The sequence below is a fragment of the Desmodus rotundus genome, chromosome 2, assembly GCF_022682495.2.
Source record: "Desmodus rotundus isolate HL8 chromosome 2, HLdesRot8A.1, whole genome shotgun sequence".
NCBI lineage: Eukaryota > Metazoa > Chordata > Mammalia > Chiroptera > Phyllostomidae > Desmodus > Desmodus rotundus.
The window spans coordinates 98,846,550-98,866,333 of NC_071388.1; the positions used below are offsets into that span (position 1 = coordinate 98,846,550).

General features: G+C 42.7%; 1 protein-coding gene across 1 annotated transcript in view; it reads right to left on the reverse strand.

The window, feature by feature from the left end:
* Positions 1-2,719: 2,719 nt before the first annotated feature.
* Positions 2,720-19,784, reverse strand: part of HCLS1 (hematopoietic cell-specific Lyn substrate 1) — a 30,053-nt gene continuing 12,988 nt past the window's right edge. Inside the window, exons 4-14 of the mRNA XM_024578036.4 lie at positions 17,808-17,937; positions 16,114-16,224; positions 14,259-14,313; positions 7,868-7,978; positions 6,925-6,980; positions 5,358-5,427; positions 5,000-5,211; positions 4,470-4,574; positions 3,740-3,953; positions 3,528-3,590; positions 2,720-3,328 (exon numbers count right to left, since the gene is read on the reverse strand). Of these exons, the coding sequence (XP_024433804.2) occupies positions 3,192-3,328; positions 3,528-3,590; positions 3,740-3,953; positions 4,470-4,574; positions 5,000-5,211; positions 5,358-5,427; positions 6,925-6,980; positions 7,868-7,978; positions 14,259-14,313; positions 16,114-16,224; positions 17,808-17,937 (1,264 nt within the window). The 3' untranslated portion in view covers positions 2,720-3,191. The remainder of the gene's footprint in view (positions 3,329-3,527; positions 3,591-3,739; positions 3,954-4,469; positions 4,575-4,999; positions 5,212-5,357; positions 5,428-6,924; positions 6,981-7,867; positions 7,979-14,258; positions 14,314-16,113; positions 16,225-17,807; positions 17,938-19,784) is intronic.

Consider the following 19,784-nt stretch of genomic DNA (forward strand, 5'->3'; position numbering starts at 1 on the left):
TGTGCTTACATCCCTCTCACCTGAATTGGTGCCATTTTCTCAGCAGGCCTAGCCGTCTTCAAGCACTTGAGAAAGAAGGGAAGAGGAGGATAGGTGTCATGGAGAAGTAGAGAATGAAGAATTTAGCCAACAACAAAAATGAGTCTAATTGATCTGGATGCTTGTTATCGCCCACATCCCTGAAGATGGTCCAAAGCCGGTATAGATGAAGTAGACGGCACCTCTGAGAAGAGTCAAGAAGGCACTCGAACAAGTCCCAGAACAGAAATCTCACCTTTTCATTACAATGTGCCACTTGGTACTGTTCAGTAATGTAACTATTTTTCCTCATCCTTATTGTTTGGTTTATATTTCACATTTGTATATAAGGCATCATTTTCTAAAAATATAACTAGAGTGTGATCTAAGATTTTATTTGGTGACGATAAATAACTGTAAACAACTAAACCCTGAAGTGGGAAAAAGGGAGAATTCTCCAGGTATCAGTTCCATGTGTTTTGGATCTAGTCCTTCCTATATGGAGAAAGAAACCTCCTAAAGTCCATTCTGGGTTTCTTATTTTACTAGAGAGAGAGAGAGAGAGAGAGAGAGAGAGAGAGAGAGAGAGAGAGAGAGAGAGAAGGCGGGCCGCTATCAGCCAAGGGAGGTGAAAGTTAGGAGCTACTGTTAGGTGGGTGAGAAGTACAGAGAAAGGAGGGCAGCAGAGGGCTGTGCCCCACAGGCCGGGGCAGGACAGCAGTCGGGACAGTGCCACACTGCTCTGTGGGCTACACACTCCAGCCGCACTGTGCTTTCTCTGTTGCTGCCTTCAGAGCAATACTGAATTGATCAACATCATCACACGTTTTATAGGATATCTAATAGTGTATGTTGCAGAAAGCAGGGTACTGCGGTGTGTCCACTGATCTATCCAAACAAGCACATTTTATGATGAAAGGGCAGTTGGAACAAAAGGAAACCATTCTACAGAGTCTGAATTGGACAGAAGATGATTTTGGTTGGTGAGATATGGCTGTAGTGAGCAGCATGAGCAGCAAGCAGTATCTGACAGAGGCCAGACAGTTAAACACGGCTTCAGACTCAGAGGCACTGAGGGGAGTGAAAAAGAACTGTGTTCCCAGGATGGAGAGATGTCTATGCGTATCACCACCAAGATAATTGGTTCAGAGTAGAAATCAGCCAAACTTGGAGGGTGAGGTCTGTAGAACTGTTGCCTTAATAGCGTAGGGATCTGGGAAAGAAGTTTCTGTCTTAAAATAAAGGGAAAAGTGAAAAGTAAGGTGGCTCTTGGAGGTGTCACCAGAAAACCACTGTAAAATTCTGATCTATGTGTGATGTCAAATAAAACTGAAATGAAGAATGAGATTGTGCATATCTATGAAGACTTACCTCTGTATGCTGGAAATCCCAACATCTCTATGAGCAGAAATAAAAGCTGCTTTGCACTCTTCAAGGCTAACTGGGTAAATCTTGTAAGTTAGGTCTAGAGACAGATTTGTGATTCACTGGCATAGAAGTCATTGTGGAAACAAAGGAGTTTGTGTCTTAAAGAAAAGCCGAGGAGCAAGACTGAGGAACACATGCTCTGGGCATGTGGGCAGCTCACACCTTTAGGAAGTCCTGAGCATCTATGGAGCTCAGTCATTAGTTGTAGCTCCCACCATCTTCTTCATCTTTGAAAGCTGGACCGAACTTTAGATACTGGTTACAACATAGACTCTGTCTTACCAACAAAACATTCCCTACACCAACCAAATCCCTGACTTGGTTTTGATTTTGCCTAGGATCCTCTATCTTGGGCCTCATGGAGCCCAATGGCGTGGGCTAGGATAGACCCACTATGACCTGCCTTCTCATTCTCTTTCATCCCCATACTTTGCCTGGTGATTTGGTTTTTGCCCATCACTCTCTGTCCGAATGTCTTCATCTTTTTTCCTATCAGCCTCAACCCTGAAACCACACAGAAGCTTCATGAGCTCCTTCCATGTACAATCTTACTTGGCCATCAATTTCAGTCATCCAGCTAGCTATAATAAAGCCTGGGCTTTCTTGAGTAGAGGACATTCTCTCTGGCTAAATCCTCCTATCACTTCATCAGAGCTGTGTTCCTTTAGCTTTCATCTTTTTTTGTGCTTGTTGCCAAGTCTCCCTTTTCCTCCTTCCTAATCCCTAATTGTGCTTCTTCCTCAAGAATCATCATGTCCTAAAAGAGTGTGGTCATTACGCCCAGGCAGAAGGTGGCTAGCCTCTCACAACTGCAGAAGCCTACAGAAGTTGACACTACATGGCCTCCTGTTCCCCCACCTTACCACTATTCCCCAGGCTGATCTGTTTTGGACTGGGTTTAAGTACAGCCTAAAAAAAAGGCCCAGTCCTAGGCATCCAGGGCAGAGGGGAGTGGGCAGTGGTAGGAGGGAGTCTTCTGGATATGCCTGAAAGATGGAAGGAGAATTGGAACCATGAGAGCCAAGGCTGCCCTGGCTGGTGTGGCTCAGTGGATTGAGTGCTGGCCTGAGAACCAAAGGGTCACTGGTTCGATTCCCAGTCAGGGCATGTGCCTGGGTTGCGTGCCGGGTTAGGTTCCCAGTAGGGGGTGTGCAAGAGACAACCACACATTGATGTTTCTCTCCCTCTCTTTCTCCTTCCCTTCCTCTGTCTCTGAAAATAAATAAATAAAATCTTTTTTAAAAAGAGAGAGAGCCAAGGCCATTGCAGGCTGCACAAAAGGAAGTTATTTACCTCAGCCTAGAGGTGAAACATAGTCTCACTTTATTTCCAACTTTAAGACTGAGCAGAGAAAAGATATCTCTCCAGGGAAGGAAAGTAAGCAAAAGTACAACCAGGTAAACCAGGCAATCCAGACATACTTTCCCAGGTAAGCAAACCAGGAAGCTCAGAGCTCTCTGGAAAGCAAAAGGCAGAGCTTGGGGTGATAGAGGGAGCACTCATGGGGAAGAGGCAGGACAAGATAAATGTCTATGAGCTCACACAGGATAGAGAGGACACTGAAGGAGAGCTCCTTCCTCATGCTGTCTCTGCCCCAAGCCCTAATGCAGAGGGAGGGGGAAGTCCCTCTAGAACTCCAGCAAACTCATGACATCCTATTAGAAACTTGAAGCAGGATGGGAGGAGGTGGAGGCAGAGCCACTTTGGACATGGGAAGTCACAGTGCAGAATACAGTAAGGGCCATTTACTGGAGAAGGTTGACATAATTTGCAGGGAAGAGTCCAAAGCGGCCATGGCAACGTCCCCGCCACCAGCCCTCATCCACCATCTCAATGTCAGTGATGACGTCATCTGGATCAAAGGAAATCTCATCACTTCCCTCTGGAGAGGAAATTGACAGGAATTAGGATGGTCAGACAGGAATCCCTCCATCCCTGTGCCCACTTTAAACCTCAGAAGGGAAATAGGCCTGGTCTTCTTGATGCCAAGCCTGGATCCTTCCCTGACCCTCAGAGTTCCTCGCCCTCTCTTGTTTCAAGGGCCTTCAGGCACCAGAACTCTCAGGCCACTCCCAACCTACCTCCTTGGTAATCGTACAGCGCTACAGCTGAGATCCCAGCCCCAGCCGGACAGCCTGATGCTCCTGCATTGTGAGAAATATAAACATGGTCTCACCAACAGGGAGAAGGAAAACAAACAGGTTCTTCTGGGTAATGGGACAATTCTTCTTATCACCCAGCCCCACCACAGACCTGACCAAATTCAGGAGCTGATTCTCTCTTGACCACTCACCAGCCAGAGAGGAGGAAAAAGAGGGATTCTCAGGCTCCAGCACCTCCTCATAGTCCCCTTCTGGTTCATCATCTTTCTCATGTCTGTCCATCTCCTCAACATCCTCATAGTCATTCTCAGGCTCAGGCTCAGGTTCTGCTTCATACACTGGTTCTTCCACCACCTGGAGGCCTTCCAGAGTCCTGGGGGGCAAAGCTGGGGGCTCCTCATCATCCTGAGAAGAGACAGTGTGGAGCAGGGTGACTTGAACTCACTAGGAGCTGCCTCTTCAAGACTTCCCAGTGAAGGATTGCTGAGATCCCACCCATCACCACCCAACCACTTCTACATTCACCCTTGCTTCCATCCAACAGCCCTTTCTAGGAAACACATTCTTTCATCCATTCTTCATTCCCCAACCTCCTCCCACATCTACCCACTCAAAACACATACCAAGAGATGATAGGAGGGTAATGTAAAAGGTATGAGGAAAGGGAAGTGGGAAAAAGGTCAGATTCCTTGGAAGAGCAAGAAAATGTTGAAGAAAAGCACACCGTTGGGAATACCACAGCTACGATGACCAGCTCTCCTAGTCTTCCCAGGTCTAGGTGGTTTCCCAGAATGCAGGACTATCAGTATTAAGATCAGGAGAGTCCCAGACAAACCAGGATGTTGGTCACACTCTATGGTCCACCTTTCTAAGACATGAGGAGATGAGGAAGGGACAGAAAATCTTTGGGCCTCTACTTACCTCTGGGGCTCCTGGCCTTGAGGGCAGGGAGGACACTGGGTGTTCCCTGCTGGTTCTCAAAGGCTCAGGCTCTGATGATGAACAGCTCCCTGCCGGAGGCCAGACCTACGAAGAAAGAAGCATCTCTCCAGTAAGCAATCATTCCTCTATTTTCTCTCTTATACTGACCTGCAACACCCCTTCCTACCTCTGCCAATCCAAATCAAACTCCAAAGCCCTCAAAATAGGTTCCAGTCTGCAGAGATGGCTCTTTCCTCTTAGTTCCTGCGGCAATGATTGGCTGCACTGTCTGGTGAGCTGTCCTTTGTTATACAGTGTAACTTTTGTGTTTTCTTCTAACATTCTTGTATACATGAGGTTCAATCACACAGTCAGACCGAAATCTTCCTGAACATAGGGACAGCACTTCTATAAAATTTGCTTAACACAGGGAAAGCCTGTGTCTTATTCTCTACCAATGATTTGGACTCTTTAGGCTTCTGTCTGGGCAAGGAATGTTGGATATGGATCCCAGAGCACCAAGCGCTCACCTCTGAGGAGATTTTCTTAGGCAACGGGGCTGGCACCACCGGCTCTTCCACAGTGGCTGCTGGTTGCTGAGCCTCATGGCTCATCTTCACCAGGGCCTTTCTCTCCTGTTGCTGCCTGGCCATCTGCTGTGCCTTCTTTTCTTCTTCCTGCTTCTTCTTCTCTTCAGCCATGGACTCAAATTTTGCCTTCAGTCCACGGGCACCACTAGAAGCTATAGACACAGGCAAGAAGAGGGGTCAAGTGTACCTCAAGTAATCGAGGTAGATAAAAGCATGGAGGAAGTAGTCTGGGGAGAAAAAAGAATGAGAAGGAAAAAGTAGTTGAGGAGCATTGAGAAAGGGAATTGTTAAGACTCACCAGCCTCTACAGGTGTCGTCTTCTTATAAGCCGTGGTTGGGGCCTCCATTTCATTGAAGCCAACAGCACTCTGCCGGAGAGCAGTAGGTGTGTGTGAGGTAGGTGGTGGTAAGGAAGTGGTAGTGACTCAGAAAGCAGTATTAGGGACTGAGGCCACTATAAGTGGTATCCTAACCATTTCATCCTCAATAGTTGGACAGGGTATTCCAATACTGTTGTTTTGGGGTAGAGAGAAGGGAAAAAGAAGTTGTAAACTGCTGAGCTCAGCTCCTCTTTTGGAAAGTACAGTGTACCTAGAAACCCGCATCTCCAAATCCAGTTGCATGCAATGCAGCAAGGCCCCTGGGTAATGAAGAGGAACTCATGGGGGGGAGGACAGTGACATGGATGGGGAGAGACTACAGATTGGGATGAACAATGCCAAGCAGTCAACAAAATTTTAAACATCACCTTTCCCTGGGGTTTTTCTGTCTCTCTGTCTTTCTCTGCCTCCCTACCCTCTCCTCAGTTAAAGCTCAGGCTTCAGAAGACAAGCTCATTAGATGCTGAGGGCAGCCAATGGGGAGTGCAGGACACCTCAGGAGGTGTCAGGAGGACAGCTCAGGACACTTAGCTTGTTGTTGGAAACCGTCCTGCCTGGTTTTAGAAACTGTAACCCTTCGGGGCTACGGCTGAGTAAAAAGACCTTGGGACCAGAAACCACTTTGGAGACAAAGCTTAACTTCCCTGGCAGGGGTGCTGCCTTGCCCCCTTTCACTTCACCCTGCTTGGCCCTGGGTGGATGACTGGTTAGCCAATGATGGGTAAGATTCCTTAAGGAAGGGATGACCTAAGACATGCACAGTTGTGAAGGGGCCCTCAGGGAAGGACTTTGGGGACTATAGAAAAAGAGGGTGATGGACCCTCACCCCTTGGCTTTGACATAGCCTGAGTCCTCATTCTGTCTGCAAGAAGTCTCCTAATCTCTTGGCTGCCTTATTTCCCCTGCCTGACTTAAGCCTGAAACAATGCTGGAGGTAAGTATGGCCCTGTGCTGGAAAGGGCAGGGCGGGTTCCCTAGGGTGATCAGGCCTAAGAAAGAATGCATAAAATCCTATGAAACCTACTTTGCTAATACCCTCAATTTAAATGACAAGTGTCCAAGCATGAAATGAGTTTGTTCCCCAAAGTTTTATGGCTCTGTAGCTATCTGACCCTGACTCTAAATAAGCACTCATAGGTCTTTTAGTGTTATCTATTGTTTGATCATTACTGCCTGACAATGATTGATGAGCTTTATATTTATGCCCTGCATTCCTATGCAAATTAAACCCAATAAAAGCCTGTCCAGGCAAGGGACAGGGCCCACCCTCTCTTTCACTGAGAGCAGCCATGTCATCCCTTTTCCTCCACAGGATTTCTGTAGTCCATGTGAACTTGTCTCGTCTCATACATAATGCCATGGACACTGCGGGCCAGTTTCTGCATCAGCTTTTTCCATCTTTTTTCCCAGCTTTGCCTCTCACTCTTCTCCATGCACAGCTGTGTAGTTTGTTATTGCCAGCAAATTGGTATTCTGGTACCTTACCTTATCCACTCGGTCCTTCTGGATCCCATACTGACCACCAAAACCCTTGGCATAATCTGCAGGACAGAAAGGTCTGAGAGTCATACAGGAGTAAAAATGCTGGAAATGGGTGGGAAGAGGGAGCAGTGGGAAGAATGACCAGAAGACAGGAATGTGGAAAAGAGAAATGGATGAGGAAGTGTGAGAATCAGAGGATAGAGAGAGGCATAGGTGGGAAGAGCAGCAAAAGCTTTGGGAGAAGAAAATAGAAGAGAATGGAGGGGAGAGAGATGGGAATTATATATAAAAAGAAAAAAGTGACAGAAAATGGGAAAATGTAAAGGAAGAAACAGAAAAAAAACAAGGACACCATTCTGCCATCCCCTATGGATCTCAGAGAAGAAGGAGATCTCTCTACCCTCTATGAGGCAGAGGGAACTTTAAGAATCATAGCCAGCCCTGGCTGGTGTAGCTCAGTGGATTGAGCATGGGCCATGAACCAAAGGGTCGCCAGTTCAACTCAGGGTCAGGGCACGTGCCTGGGTTGTGGGCCAGGTCCTTAACGGGGGCCACATGAGAGGCAACCACATACTGGTGTTTCTCTCCCTCTCTTTCTCCCTCCATTCCCCTCTCTAAAAATAAATACATAAAATATTTTAAAAAAAGAATCATAGTTAGATATACTCTTCTCATCGCCAGCCTGTCTGTCTTCACCCTTTTCTCAGTGGCCCCTTCTCTTTAGCCTCCCTTTTCTGTCCCGCTCCTAATCTTATTGTTTTCCTCTCCACCCCTTTTGGTTTGCCCCCACTGATCCCTACGCACATACACTCATTACTCTTCACCTCACCACCTGCACTGTACATGTGCCTCTCAGTATTGTGGGTCCTCTGTGTCAGCTTTCAGAAAGGAAGGATGAAGTTTCTATGATATTCTGTGACCTCCCTCCTCTCCAGCCCCAACTTACCTCTCTGGGATTCATGTTTCTCTGTTTCTCCTTTGTAGTCATATCCCAGAGCTGCCTTGTCCCATTTATCCTTCTCTACCCCGTAACGGCCACCAAAGCCACGAGAATAATCTACGGTGGAAGGAATAGTCATGAGAGCCCACTCTCAGCCCACAGGGAAAGCTGCTGAAGAGAGGTCAAGAGGAACTGGTGTTCTAAGCCATCTTTTGCCAGCTTTAACATTGTTCACTATTTTTCTCTTCTCTCTCTTACTTCCATGCCAAGAGGATAAGATCATTTCATTTTTTTCCCTTCTTCAAGGAAAGGGAAAGTATAGAGATTATAAGGAGAGGCTTCCAGGGGGAAAAAGGCATATCTACATGAAATATATGCCTCTCTCTGCTTCAATAAAACACTTAGAAATGTCAGCTAAAATATAATAATCTTCTTTGTTGTTATTGTAAACAGTGAAGCTCAAAAGGAAAAAAATTCTGGCTCCAAAACCAAATTGGTAAATCAAAGCAGTAGGTATGAGGGTAATTATGAACTGATGTCAGACAAAACTCAAGGGCATTTTAAGTACCAAATCTAGTGCTTAAGGTTAAAATCTAGAATCTCTGGTTCTAATTTCTATAAAAGAACAGGGGGCTGGGGAGCAGAAAATTAGTCTCTGCCAACTCCATTAAACATTGTACAGGAAGTCCTTGCTAATGCAATAAGGCAGAAAAGGAAATAAAAGTTACATAGACTGGAAAGGAAGACATAAAACTGTCTTTGCTGACAGATTACATGATGATCTGTGTATAAAATCCAAAAGAATTGATAAACATACTGCTGAAACTAATAAATGATTGTAGCAATGTTGCAGAATATAAGGTTAATATAAAAAAGTCAGTTGTTTTCCTATACACCAACAATGAACAAGTGGAATTTGCAATTCAAATACATACAATACCATTTATATTAGCACCCTCAACAAAGATATATTTATGTATAAATCTAAAAAAATGGACAAGATCTATATAAAGAAAATCCTGATGAATTAAACCAAAGAAAAACTAAGTAAGTGGAGATGGAGTCTATGCTCATAGAAAGGGAGACTCAGTATTGCCATGATGTTGGTTCTTCCCAGATTGATCCATAGATACAACTTTATGTCAATCAAAATCCCAGCAAGTTATTTTTTGGATATTGACATCTGATTCTAAAGTTTCTGTGGAGAGGCAAAAGACCCAATAGAAATAGACCCCCCATAAATACAGTCAACTAATCTTTAACAAAGAAGCAAAGGCAATACAATGAAGATAGTCTTTTCAACAAATGGTGCTAGAACAACTGGATGTCCACATGAAAAAGGAATCTAGATACAAACATTACACTTTTTATAAAAATTAACTCAAAATAGATCATAGACCTAAATGTAAAATGCAAAAATATAAAACTCCCGGAAGGATGTGGGAGAAAACCTGGATGACCTTAGGTGTGGTGACCTTTTTAGATATAACACCAAAGACATAATCCATGAAAGAAATAATTGATAATCCTGGACATCATTAAAATTAAAAAACTTCTGCTCTGTGAAAAAATACAATGCCAAGGAAATGAGAAGACAAGCCATAGAAAGAGAAATATTTGCAAAAGATACCTCTGATTAAAAAAATCCTGTTATCCAAAATATACAAATAACTCTTAAAACTCCACAATACACCAATCAGAAAGAATATATGCCCCTCTATGTTCATAGCAGCATTATTTACAGTAGCCAAGATCTAGAAGCAGCCCAAGTGCCCATCAGTAGATGAGTGGATAAAAAAGCTGTGGTCCATCTATAGGATGGAATACTACATGGTCACAAAAAGAAGGAAATTTTATCATTTGTGACAGCATGGATGGACCTGGAGAGTATTATGCAGAGCAAAATAAGCCAGTCAGAGAAAGATAAATACCATATGATCTCACTTATATGTGGAATCTAATGAACAAAATAAACTGAGGAACGCAATAGAACCAGAGGCATGGACATGTGGAACAGACTGACAGATGTCAAAGGGCAGGTGGCAAGGGTGGACTGGATGAAAGAAGCTGAAGAGATTAGCCAAAGAACATATGTTGGGAACCGCCCTGCCTGGTTTCAGAAGATGTAAACCCCCATGGCTAAGGCTGAGTAAGAGACCTTGGGGCCATAAGCCACTAAGGAGACAAAGCTTGTCTCCCTGGCAGGGGCGCCACCTCTGCCCCCTTTATGTCACCCTGCTTGGCCCTGAGCCTGACCAGTTAGCCAACGATGGGTAAGATTCCTCAAGGGAGGGATGACCCTTGTCAGGAAGAGGCCCACAGGGAAGGACTTGGGGAGCTATGGAAAAAGGGGGTGACGGACCCTCACCCCTCAGCTTTGACATAGCCTGAGTCCTCATTCTGTCTGCAAGAAGTCTCCTAATCTCTTGGCTGCCTTACTTCCCCTGCCTGACTTAAACCTGAAACAATGACAGAGGGCGTTGCAGCCCTGTGCTAGAAAAGGTGGATTCCCCAGGGCGATCAGGCCTAAGAAAGAATGCATAAAACCCTGTAAAACCTGCTTTGCTAAGAACGTTCTCAGTTTTCTGATAAGGGTCCAAGCATGAAGTGAGCTTGTTTCCCAAAGTTTTATAGCCCTTTAGCTAACTGACCCTGACTCAGAATAAGCCCTCAGAGTTCTTTGTATGTTGTCTATTGTTTGATCCTTACTGACTGGCAATGATTGATGAGCTCTATCTGTATTCCTGTGCAAAATGAACCCAATAAAAGCCCATTGAGGAAAAGGTTCTTGGTCCTTCTTCTTTGAGAGATCAGCCACCTCTCCTCCCCAAGCAGATCATGTCTTGATAGACTTATTCTCATCCGCGGCGGACGGGGGGCTCTGTGGGCAAAGCTCCCCCACAAACATATATGCATAGTCCATAGACACAGACAATAGTGAGGGAAGGGCCAGGGGTGGAGGGGGCAGGGTCTGTGTGGAGGTGGGAAAATGAGGGGAGAAATGATGGACATCTGTAATAATGTCAACAATAAAAAAAGATAATTTCTAAAAGAGAGGAAAGGTACTATCTAAAAAAAGAAAATGCCTGAGAACTTTCCATAATGAGTCACTTTGCAGGTTGAAAAGAACTAATAAGTCTTATGTAGAATAATAAAAATAGATAAAACACCTACACATGTGCTGATATTTCAGACTATCAGAGACAAGAGAAAACCTTTCATTAAAAAAAAAAAAAAAAAAACACCAGAGACGACACATATTACCTACAAAGGAATCACACAAGAGAGATGCTAGAGGCAATGAAATATCTTCAAAGTGATGAATGTAAAATAACAATGAAGAGTGGAAGAAAATAAAGATATTTTTCAGACAAAGCCTGGGAGTTCTTTTGTAGACTCAGTAAAATAATTGTTAAAAGTAATACTTTAGCAAGAAGAAAATAAAAGGAGAAAGGAGAAAACAATGAAACACAGCAAACAATGATGAGCTAGGAGTTGGTTAATATGTTGGTCAATTTAGCATTTACTCGGTAATACCCATGATGAAATTGTGTGGTGTTTATAAACATAGAACCAAAATTCCACACAATAATAATCGTCCAGTTGGTACAAAGAATGTAGAATGTAAAAAGAGCATAATTAAATTATCCTACATTTCAATTATCCTACATTTCCTATATTACTCAGGAAGAGAAAATGATTAATTTAAAATTTAATTCAAAGATGCTTTGTAAAATTCTCCTGTGAAACAGTCTAATCCAGGGTTTTTGTGTGTCGGAAGCTGTTTGATGACTGTTTCAATTTCATCAGCTGTTATTGGTCTGTTCAGACTTTCTGCTTCTTCTTTATTGAGTTTTGGAAGATTATATTTTTCTGGGAATTTGTTCATTTCACTTAGGTTTTCAAATTTCTTGGCATATAGTTCTTCGTAGTAATTTCTTACAGTCCTTTGTATTTCTATGGTATCAGTTGTAATCTCTTCTCTTTCATTTCTGATTGTGTTTATTTGGGTCCTCTCTTTTTTCTTGATGAGCCTGATTAAAGGCTTGTCGATTTTGTTTATCTTTGTGAAGAACCAATTCCTGGATTCATTGATCCTTAGAATTGTGCTTTTAGTCTCTATGTCATATAATTCTGCTCTGATCTTGGTTATTTCCTTCCTGGTACTTGCCTGGGTTGTCTTTATTATTGTTCCTCAAGTTCTTGTAGGTGTAGTGTTAGGTTGTTTATTTGAGATGTTTCTATTCTTTTTAGGTAGGCCTGTATGGCTATGAACTTCCCTCTCAGGTCTGCCTTCACTGTGTCCCATAAATTTGGACTATTGTGAGTTCATTTTCATTTGTTTCTAGGAACTTTTTGATTTCTTCCCTAATCTCATTCTTAACCCATTCATTGTTTAATAGCATGCTATTCAACAAGGCCACTGTAACCAAAACAGACTGGTACTGGCATAAAAACAGGCACATAGACCAATGGAACAGAACAGAGAGCCCAGAAATAAACCCAAGTCTCTACGGTCAACTAATATTTGACAAAGGAGGCAGGAGCATAAAATGGAGCAAAAACAGCCTCTTCAACAGATGGTGTTGGGAGATCTGGACAGCTACGTGCAAAAAAATGAAACTAAATCACCAACTTACACCATACACAAAAATAAATTCAAGGTGGATAAAAGACTTAAATATAAGTTGTGACACCATAAAAGTCCTAGAGGAAAACATTGGCAGGAAAATCTCAGACATTCCACGCAGCAACATCCTCACAGACACGTCCCCTAAAGCAAGGGACATAAAGGAAAGAATAAATGAATGGGATCTCATCAAAATAAAAAGCTTCTGCATGGCTAAAGAAAACAGCATTAAAATAAAAAGAGAACCAACAGTATGGAAATATGTATTTGCCAATGATACCTTGGACAAGGGTTTGATCTCCAAAATAAATAAAGAACTCACATGACTCAAAAAAACTCAAAAAGACAAACAACCCAATTAAAAAATGGGCAAAGGACTTGAACAGACACTTCTCCAAGGAGGACATACAGAGGGTCCAGAGACATATGAAAGATGCTCAGCATCATTAGCCATCAGAGAGATGCAAATTAAAACCACAATGAGATACCACCTCACACTGGTCAGAATGGCCATCATAAACAAATCAACAAACAAGTGTTGCAGAGGATGTGGAGAAAAGGGAACCCTAGTGCACTGTTGGTGGGAATGCAGACTGGTGCAGCCAGTGTGGAAAACAGTATGGAATTTCCTCAGAAAACTAAAAATGGAACTGCCCTTTGACCCAGCAATTCCGCTGCTGGGATTATACCCTAAGAGCCCTGAAACACCAATCAAAAAGAACCTATGCACCCCAGTGTTCATAGCAGCACAATTTACAATAGCTAAGTGCTGGAAGAAACCTAAGTGCTCATCAGTAAATGAGGGGATCAAAAAACTATGGTACATTCACACAATGGAATTCTATGCAGCAGAGAGAATGAAGGAGCTCATACCCTTTTGCAACAGCATGGATGGAACTGGAGAGCATTATTGTAAGTGAAATAAGCCAGGTGGTGAGAGACAAATACCATATGATCTCACCTTTAACTGGAACATAATCAACAAAAGAAAAAAGCAAACAAAATATACCCAGAGACATTGAAATTAAGAACAATCTAACAATAGCCAGAGGGGTGAGGGGAGGGGACAATGGGAAGAAGGGTTTGCAGGAACTACTGTGAAGGACACATGGACAAAACCAAGGGGGAGGGTGGAAGCAAGGGAGGGAGGTGGGTTTGGCTGGGCTGGGGGTGAGTGGTGGGGAGAAAATGCAGACAACTGTAAGTGAACAACAATAAAGTAATTTATGAAAAGAAGAAAGAAAAAAAAAGGGATACATGTTAAAACTTAAGGATAACCTCCTAACATAGAGGAGTAGAATACCTTATTTTGAATCCATGAGAGAAAAAGGGGACTAAATAAAAATTGATCAACCTCATAGAAAGTGACAAAGGAGAAAGGAAGAAGAAAGTACACATTTCAATTTAAAAATAAATGAGCCCTGGCCAGTGTGGCTCAGCTGGTTGGAGCACCATCCCATAGACTGAAAGGCCACGGGTTCCATTCCTGTCAGGGAACATACCCTGACCAGGAAGGTGTGGGTTCAATGCCCTATTGGGGCAAGAGGGCAACCAACGGATGTTTCTCTCTCTGTGTCTCTCCTTCCCCCTCTCTCTAAAAGCAATGAAAAAACCTTCCTCAGGTGAGGATAAAAAAAAAAACAACAAAAAAATGGTGAAGAACTGGGTCATGGAACTGAAAGGGCGTTGAGACAGCTGTTGCTAGTTCAAGTCTGAGCAGAACAGCGGGGCAGTCAGGCTGCTAACACTGAAGTGCAGGGTCCTTGCCTTTCTGAGATGTGTGTTTCTCCACTTCTCCTTTGTAATCAAAGCCAACTGCCGACTACAAAGAAAAGGAGAGAGAATTGGTTAGAGTCAAAGGTGACCATTTTTCCCCTCTCTCACTTACCCTGACTCCCAGCTCAGCCCAGAGGTTCATTTACAGGGGCCCAGGCCTGTGGGGGGCGGGGGGCTAATGGAGGAACAGAGTACCCAGACAGGCTGGCGTAGAGGCAGTGTGCTACAAATCAGTCAGCACGGGCTCTGGACTCCGATGGTTCTAGATTCAAACCCCACCTCCCCTACTTATAGTTGTTCAACTTCAGGCGTGTCCTTTAATATTTAAGCCTCAGTCTTTTTAAATATAATAGGTATACCTCTCTTATTAACACCAACTGTAAAATGGAAGAAGTGATCCCTCTTCATTTGGGAAATTGTGAGAATTATATGGGGCTAGGTGTATAAAAGTGTTTTCATTGGGCTACTCAGTAAGTTAGGGCTTTTCCTTCTAACTCTCATGAAACTAAAGTGAGATCATAGTGCCTTGTAAACTAGAAAGGTACGATGATGCACTTGTAAGAGATAGTATCCTATTCCTAATTAATTGGGCTGTGCCTCTTCCCTTTCCTTGAACACAGATGTGGATTTTGGTGGGGTGAGAAGCAAGCAGGAGAGTCTGGATCCTAGCTGCTCCCCGGACTGGATACAAGTATTGGCCAATTCCTAGCATCACCACGTTGCTTCATCCCAGCTGGCTCAGTAACTATGGGTCCCTAAGTCAGTCTAGATTTTGCATCTTAAGAGCTATTAGTATGTATTGTCACTTGGTTTACAAGACACACTGATTGTTTAGATGATTCAGTTTGTGGCTGTGAGGCAGAAGATGAAAGCGAGAACAATGAAACATTAGGCAAAGGCAGGAGGGGGCCAAGATGGAAGAAAAATTCCAACCTGGTTAGAGATAACTACACTCAGCATGCTCCATATTCCGTTACTGCCTTAAAAAATTACCCTCTGAATATTTCCATTCCTTTATAGTATGTTTTTAACTTTTCTGGTGTTTTTTTCCACCTACAATGAAATAACATCTAACAATTAGTGTTAAGGGTTCAGGCCCTCATAATAAACCACTGGAGGTTAACAAAGAATCTCGGCTAGCTGTGAAGGAGTTGTCCCCTCTGTGCCATGTGCAGGGGAAGACACACTGTTCTGCACCTAAGAAGAGAGATCCGAGAAGTGGACCTACTAAGGACCAAACGGACAGCATCAGTGAGTTGCCGCTTGCACTCTCGTGACCGCTGGGTCATCTGTGATCACACTGTCCTTTTTCCCTCTCTTCAAAATTACTTTTTTTTTTAGTACAAAAGTCTTTAAACACCTGGACTTCAGGGATTAAATAATGTGAAAAGTAACCTTTACCTTCTAAAAATATTGTAACCCTAATTAGTTGTTTTACTTGATTATTTGCTGCTGTGGTAATAACATTTAAGCTGACATTTCTGTTTTCCTGAAAGGCATACATATTTATAAGGTTTTGATGTTTCAGGAGCTTTGGAATGTCCCTCTTCTCCCTTCGTGTGTACAGGTATAATGAAAATCAGTAGTTTTGGGGATTCCTTAGTCAAGCAGAGTTTGAGAGTCTTTGACTCATTTAAATCAATGCCTTTCAGCTCAGCATGTGGCCTCCAATAGTGACACCAAGGGACTTGCTGAGGGAGGTCACAGGATCTGTCCTCAAGATGGACCCTCCTGGAGTCCACTGCCCTGGTTTTCACAGGAGAAGCACTGACCCACATTCAGGGGGAGTGTTGGTAAGTCCCACATGATCTGAGTTGGGTGATGTGGGAAGAGAGCTGTCACTTACCTTGTCTGCTCTGTCCTTCTCAACTCCATATTTGCCCCCAAAGCCTCTGGCAGAATCCGTCTGAGAAGAGTGCTTTTCTACCTCAGCAACATACTCATGGCCCACAGCACTCTGAGAAAAATCAAGGACGGAATGAGTGACAAGATAAAAATGACCACAAAGAAATAAAATGACACAGGGATGGGAAGGGATGTGAGAATACAAGAAATTCCCTCCTGGGTCAGACTCGTATCTCTGACTGCGGTGCCAAGGAACACATGATGGGAGCACCAGGCAACTTCTGGAGCCTCGCCCTCCTGATTCTTCCCTAATACCAAAGAGAACACATCATTCAGGAAACTCCCATAGGACAGGCTGGGAACCAGAAGGATAGAGACTAGGAAGACAGAGCTGTGGTTAAACCAGAAACCAAAGAGGGCTAAAACAAGGGCTTTGCGCGTTGAAGCGGAAATGGGGGTAGTTACTGGGGGGAGACCAAAGGGGACTGACTGGATGCCTTAGTCAGGACTGAATATCCACATAAAGAGCCAGGTACTTTTGTTCTCAATCATTTCTCCTGTGTGACCATCAAAGTTCGGAAGTGCCACCTGAGCCCTAATATTTCGCAGTGACCGACTCTTCATACCGAAGGAGGTTGGTAGACAATACTGTGAGTGGTCCAAGATGGCATGTAACTTAAATTTTTCTTTTCTATTCCCCTCCACTTTTTATGCCATCTACTGATTCATTTTTTATTTGGTTTTGAAAGTTAGGTCTCTCCTAATATGTAGATATGAATGCTTAACAATTTGGGAATTGAGTAATACTTCAAACCAAATAATGCTGTCTTGCAGAGTCTCAGCTGAGAAGAAACTAGAAACTTCTTCCTCCTCTATTTCCAATCCCATGCTGGCAGAAGCAGCATCAGCACAGAGCTGACTGAAGCATGGCCCCCTAAAAGCTCCTGGGAACTGGCTTTGCAATATTTAGGGATTTGCTCGTTGAATTGAAGAATAAATGACTGCTTTCTCCCTAGGAATTTCGTGGGAGAATGCAATGCCGACGCTGTGCTCTACACAATGACAAAACAAAAGGCCTCCCAGGGTGAACTAAAAGCTTTCATTGGCTTTTGCTTTCTCCTTGAAGGTAAACCTTTTTTCCTTAGGAGTTTATCTATCTTTCAGGTTAGGAAAGTCAAAGGAAAATATAACTCAATATACAAGCATCCTTTTATCATACTTTTATAGCATCTAATGGATAAAATAAAAAATGTTCATATTTGAGGGCTTCTCATAGATAAATTCACATCAATATTTTTCACACCTATGTACACACCATATAATGTATGGTATATACATGAAAACACTAAATATAAAGAAAATAAGAGAAGTTGAAACAGACGTAATACGCAAACATTTAAAAGTGGCACATGATTTTAAAATACATTTTTCTCGTCTCTACTTGTACCTCCTGTAGCCTCAGTCTAGGAGTTATAGTGTGGCAGGGCCTACTACAGTCAGCCCTTCTCAGGGCTTGGCTTCATCTTCCACTATATTTTATGTGTTGACATAGGGGAAAAATAATACAAATAATATAATGACATTCTATTTTAAAGCCCAAATAAATATTGTACTTTTGAACAACTTTTAAATCATAAACCCAACAAATGAATGAATCCGTCTTTTTTTTAAGCTAGTATCTCCCTTTCAACTCACCTTGTCCATTCGGTCTCTTTCCACACCAAACTGACCACCGTAGCCATGGGAGGCTTTGGGCCCCGACTCCATCTCCTTCTTCTTGAGCATATCATGCTCCTCCGACACTTTGTTCCTAAGCTGGTGGATGCTGGAAGTAACCACATGATAGAGACTCATCTAGCATGGGGAAGTCAACAAGCCTTGAGGTATGTTCTGTTTATTTTTAGCAACAACCTCAGCCCCCAAAGTATATCATAGTGGGGTCTGGGGGTAGGAGATTAGTGTGGTCTGCTACCATAGCCTGATTCTTTCCGTAAGCCAATAGTATTTTCTCAAGGTTGTTATTTTGCTTACTAACCTCCTGATATTTAGTTCCATTTTTCATGTTCCTAAATATTAGGGGACAATGATACCCATATCCTAGTAACTGTGGAATTATTTTTCTTCCTGAATGGATTTGCTTTCTAGCATTTAAGTATTCTATCTCAAGAAGCACAAAATATTCGTATGTACTTTTATCTACAGTCTAGTCTCAGGAGTTGAGCTTAAGAAAGTAATTTTTAATATGGAAAAGCTTAATGTCTAATGACATTCACTGAACCATTGAAGATAGTAATAGCAAGGACCAAGAAACAACTTAAATAGCCAATAACTGAAGAGTAGTTAAATAAATTGCAATATTATCTTTCAATAGCATACTAGGAAGTCACTTAAAATGATAGTTATGAAAAATGTAGCACTGGAAAATTTATCTACATATTAAGTATGTTGTGTGTTTTCTTGTCAAAAATGAATGTTCATCATCCCTATCCACAAATCTGAGGAGAACTGAAAACTAACAAAAGCTAATTAATAAAATTCAGTGTTACCCTATTTTGTTGCACCACTTTGAGGCCCCTTAACCTTGCTTTGGGACACCTCCATCACTAAGAGAATGTAACACCAAAAGCAGGCATTCTCCTTACTTCACTTCCATCTTTACCATGACGGTAGAGCACCTGTTATGCCTGTTTGGTCTAAAGATATGAAACGGTAACTCAGCATCAGGACCAGCACCGACAAGTGACCATCAGGACTGACCCTTGGACACATATAAAGACCCCTGGGGACTCTTGGAAACATTTGGGCAAGAGAACCCTAAATAAAGTAATTGACTTCCTACAGCAAGAAATGAATGTTTAGGGAATTCAGACAGTGATGTTACTGGAACTTCACTAGCTTAGGTTGCAGGTAGAATGGCCATTTCACAGCAGAAATTCTCCTCTTTCGTGGAAGAATAGACCCATCTGGCGGCCTTGTAGTATAAGCCCACCAAAGGCCTTTTAAAAAAGCCTTCTCAGCTTTAGTCACAGTTAATTTTAGAAATCTGGCTTTGAGTCAGATGAAATTAAACTAAGTACTGGAAGAACCCTCTGTTCCCATGCCTGTTCTAAACCTTCTGGCAGCAGTGAGGGCAGAGATCCTGTGTTGCTAGTTCAACACCATTAACATTTTAGAGCTGTCTGTGTCAAGGAAGGTACTGGTTCCAAGAACATATAAATGACTGACACTTCCAACCAACATATTCAGATGAAAATGACGAAAATGGGGCTAAACATTACCTTTAAATGTGAAAAGCCTGCAAAGTTTTAATGAATCCAATGATTGTTACATGGGCCATAACTATATTATAGTTGAAAAAAGTTTTTAAAAGGGATTAGAAAATGAGATTCAGAAATACCACCTAAGGGATGACGGCAAGGTTGGCCAGAGGATCATGCCAACACATCATATGTTTGAATGAAAATGTTGGGGCCAAAGAAGACCAACTTCTTATCAAATTCTTTAGAATATAGTTGAAGTCACTTTAAGTAGGTCTTAGTTATATCAGCCCTTCACTCAATAAATATTAATTAACTATTTACTAAATTTTTAAGTGTGAGACATGGTTAGGACACAAAGATGATTGCTATATGCCACAGGTGGCAAACACAAGGCCCACAGGCCGAATCCGGC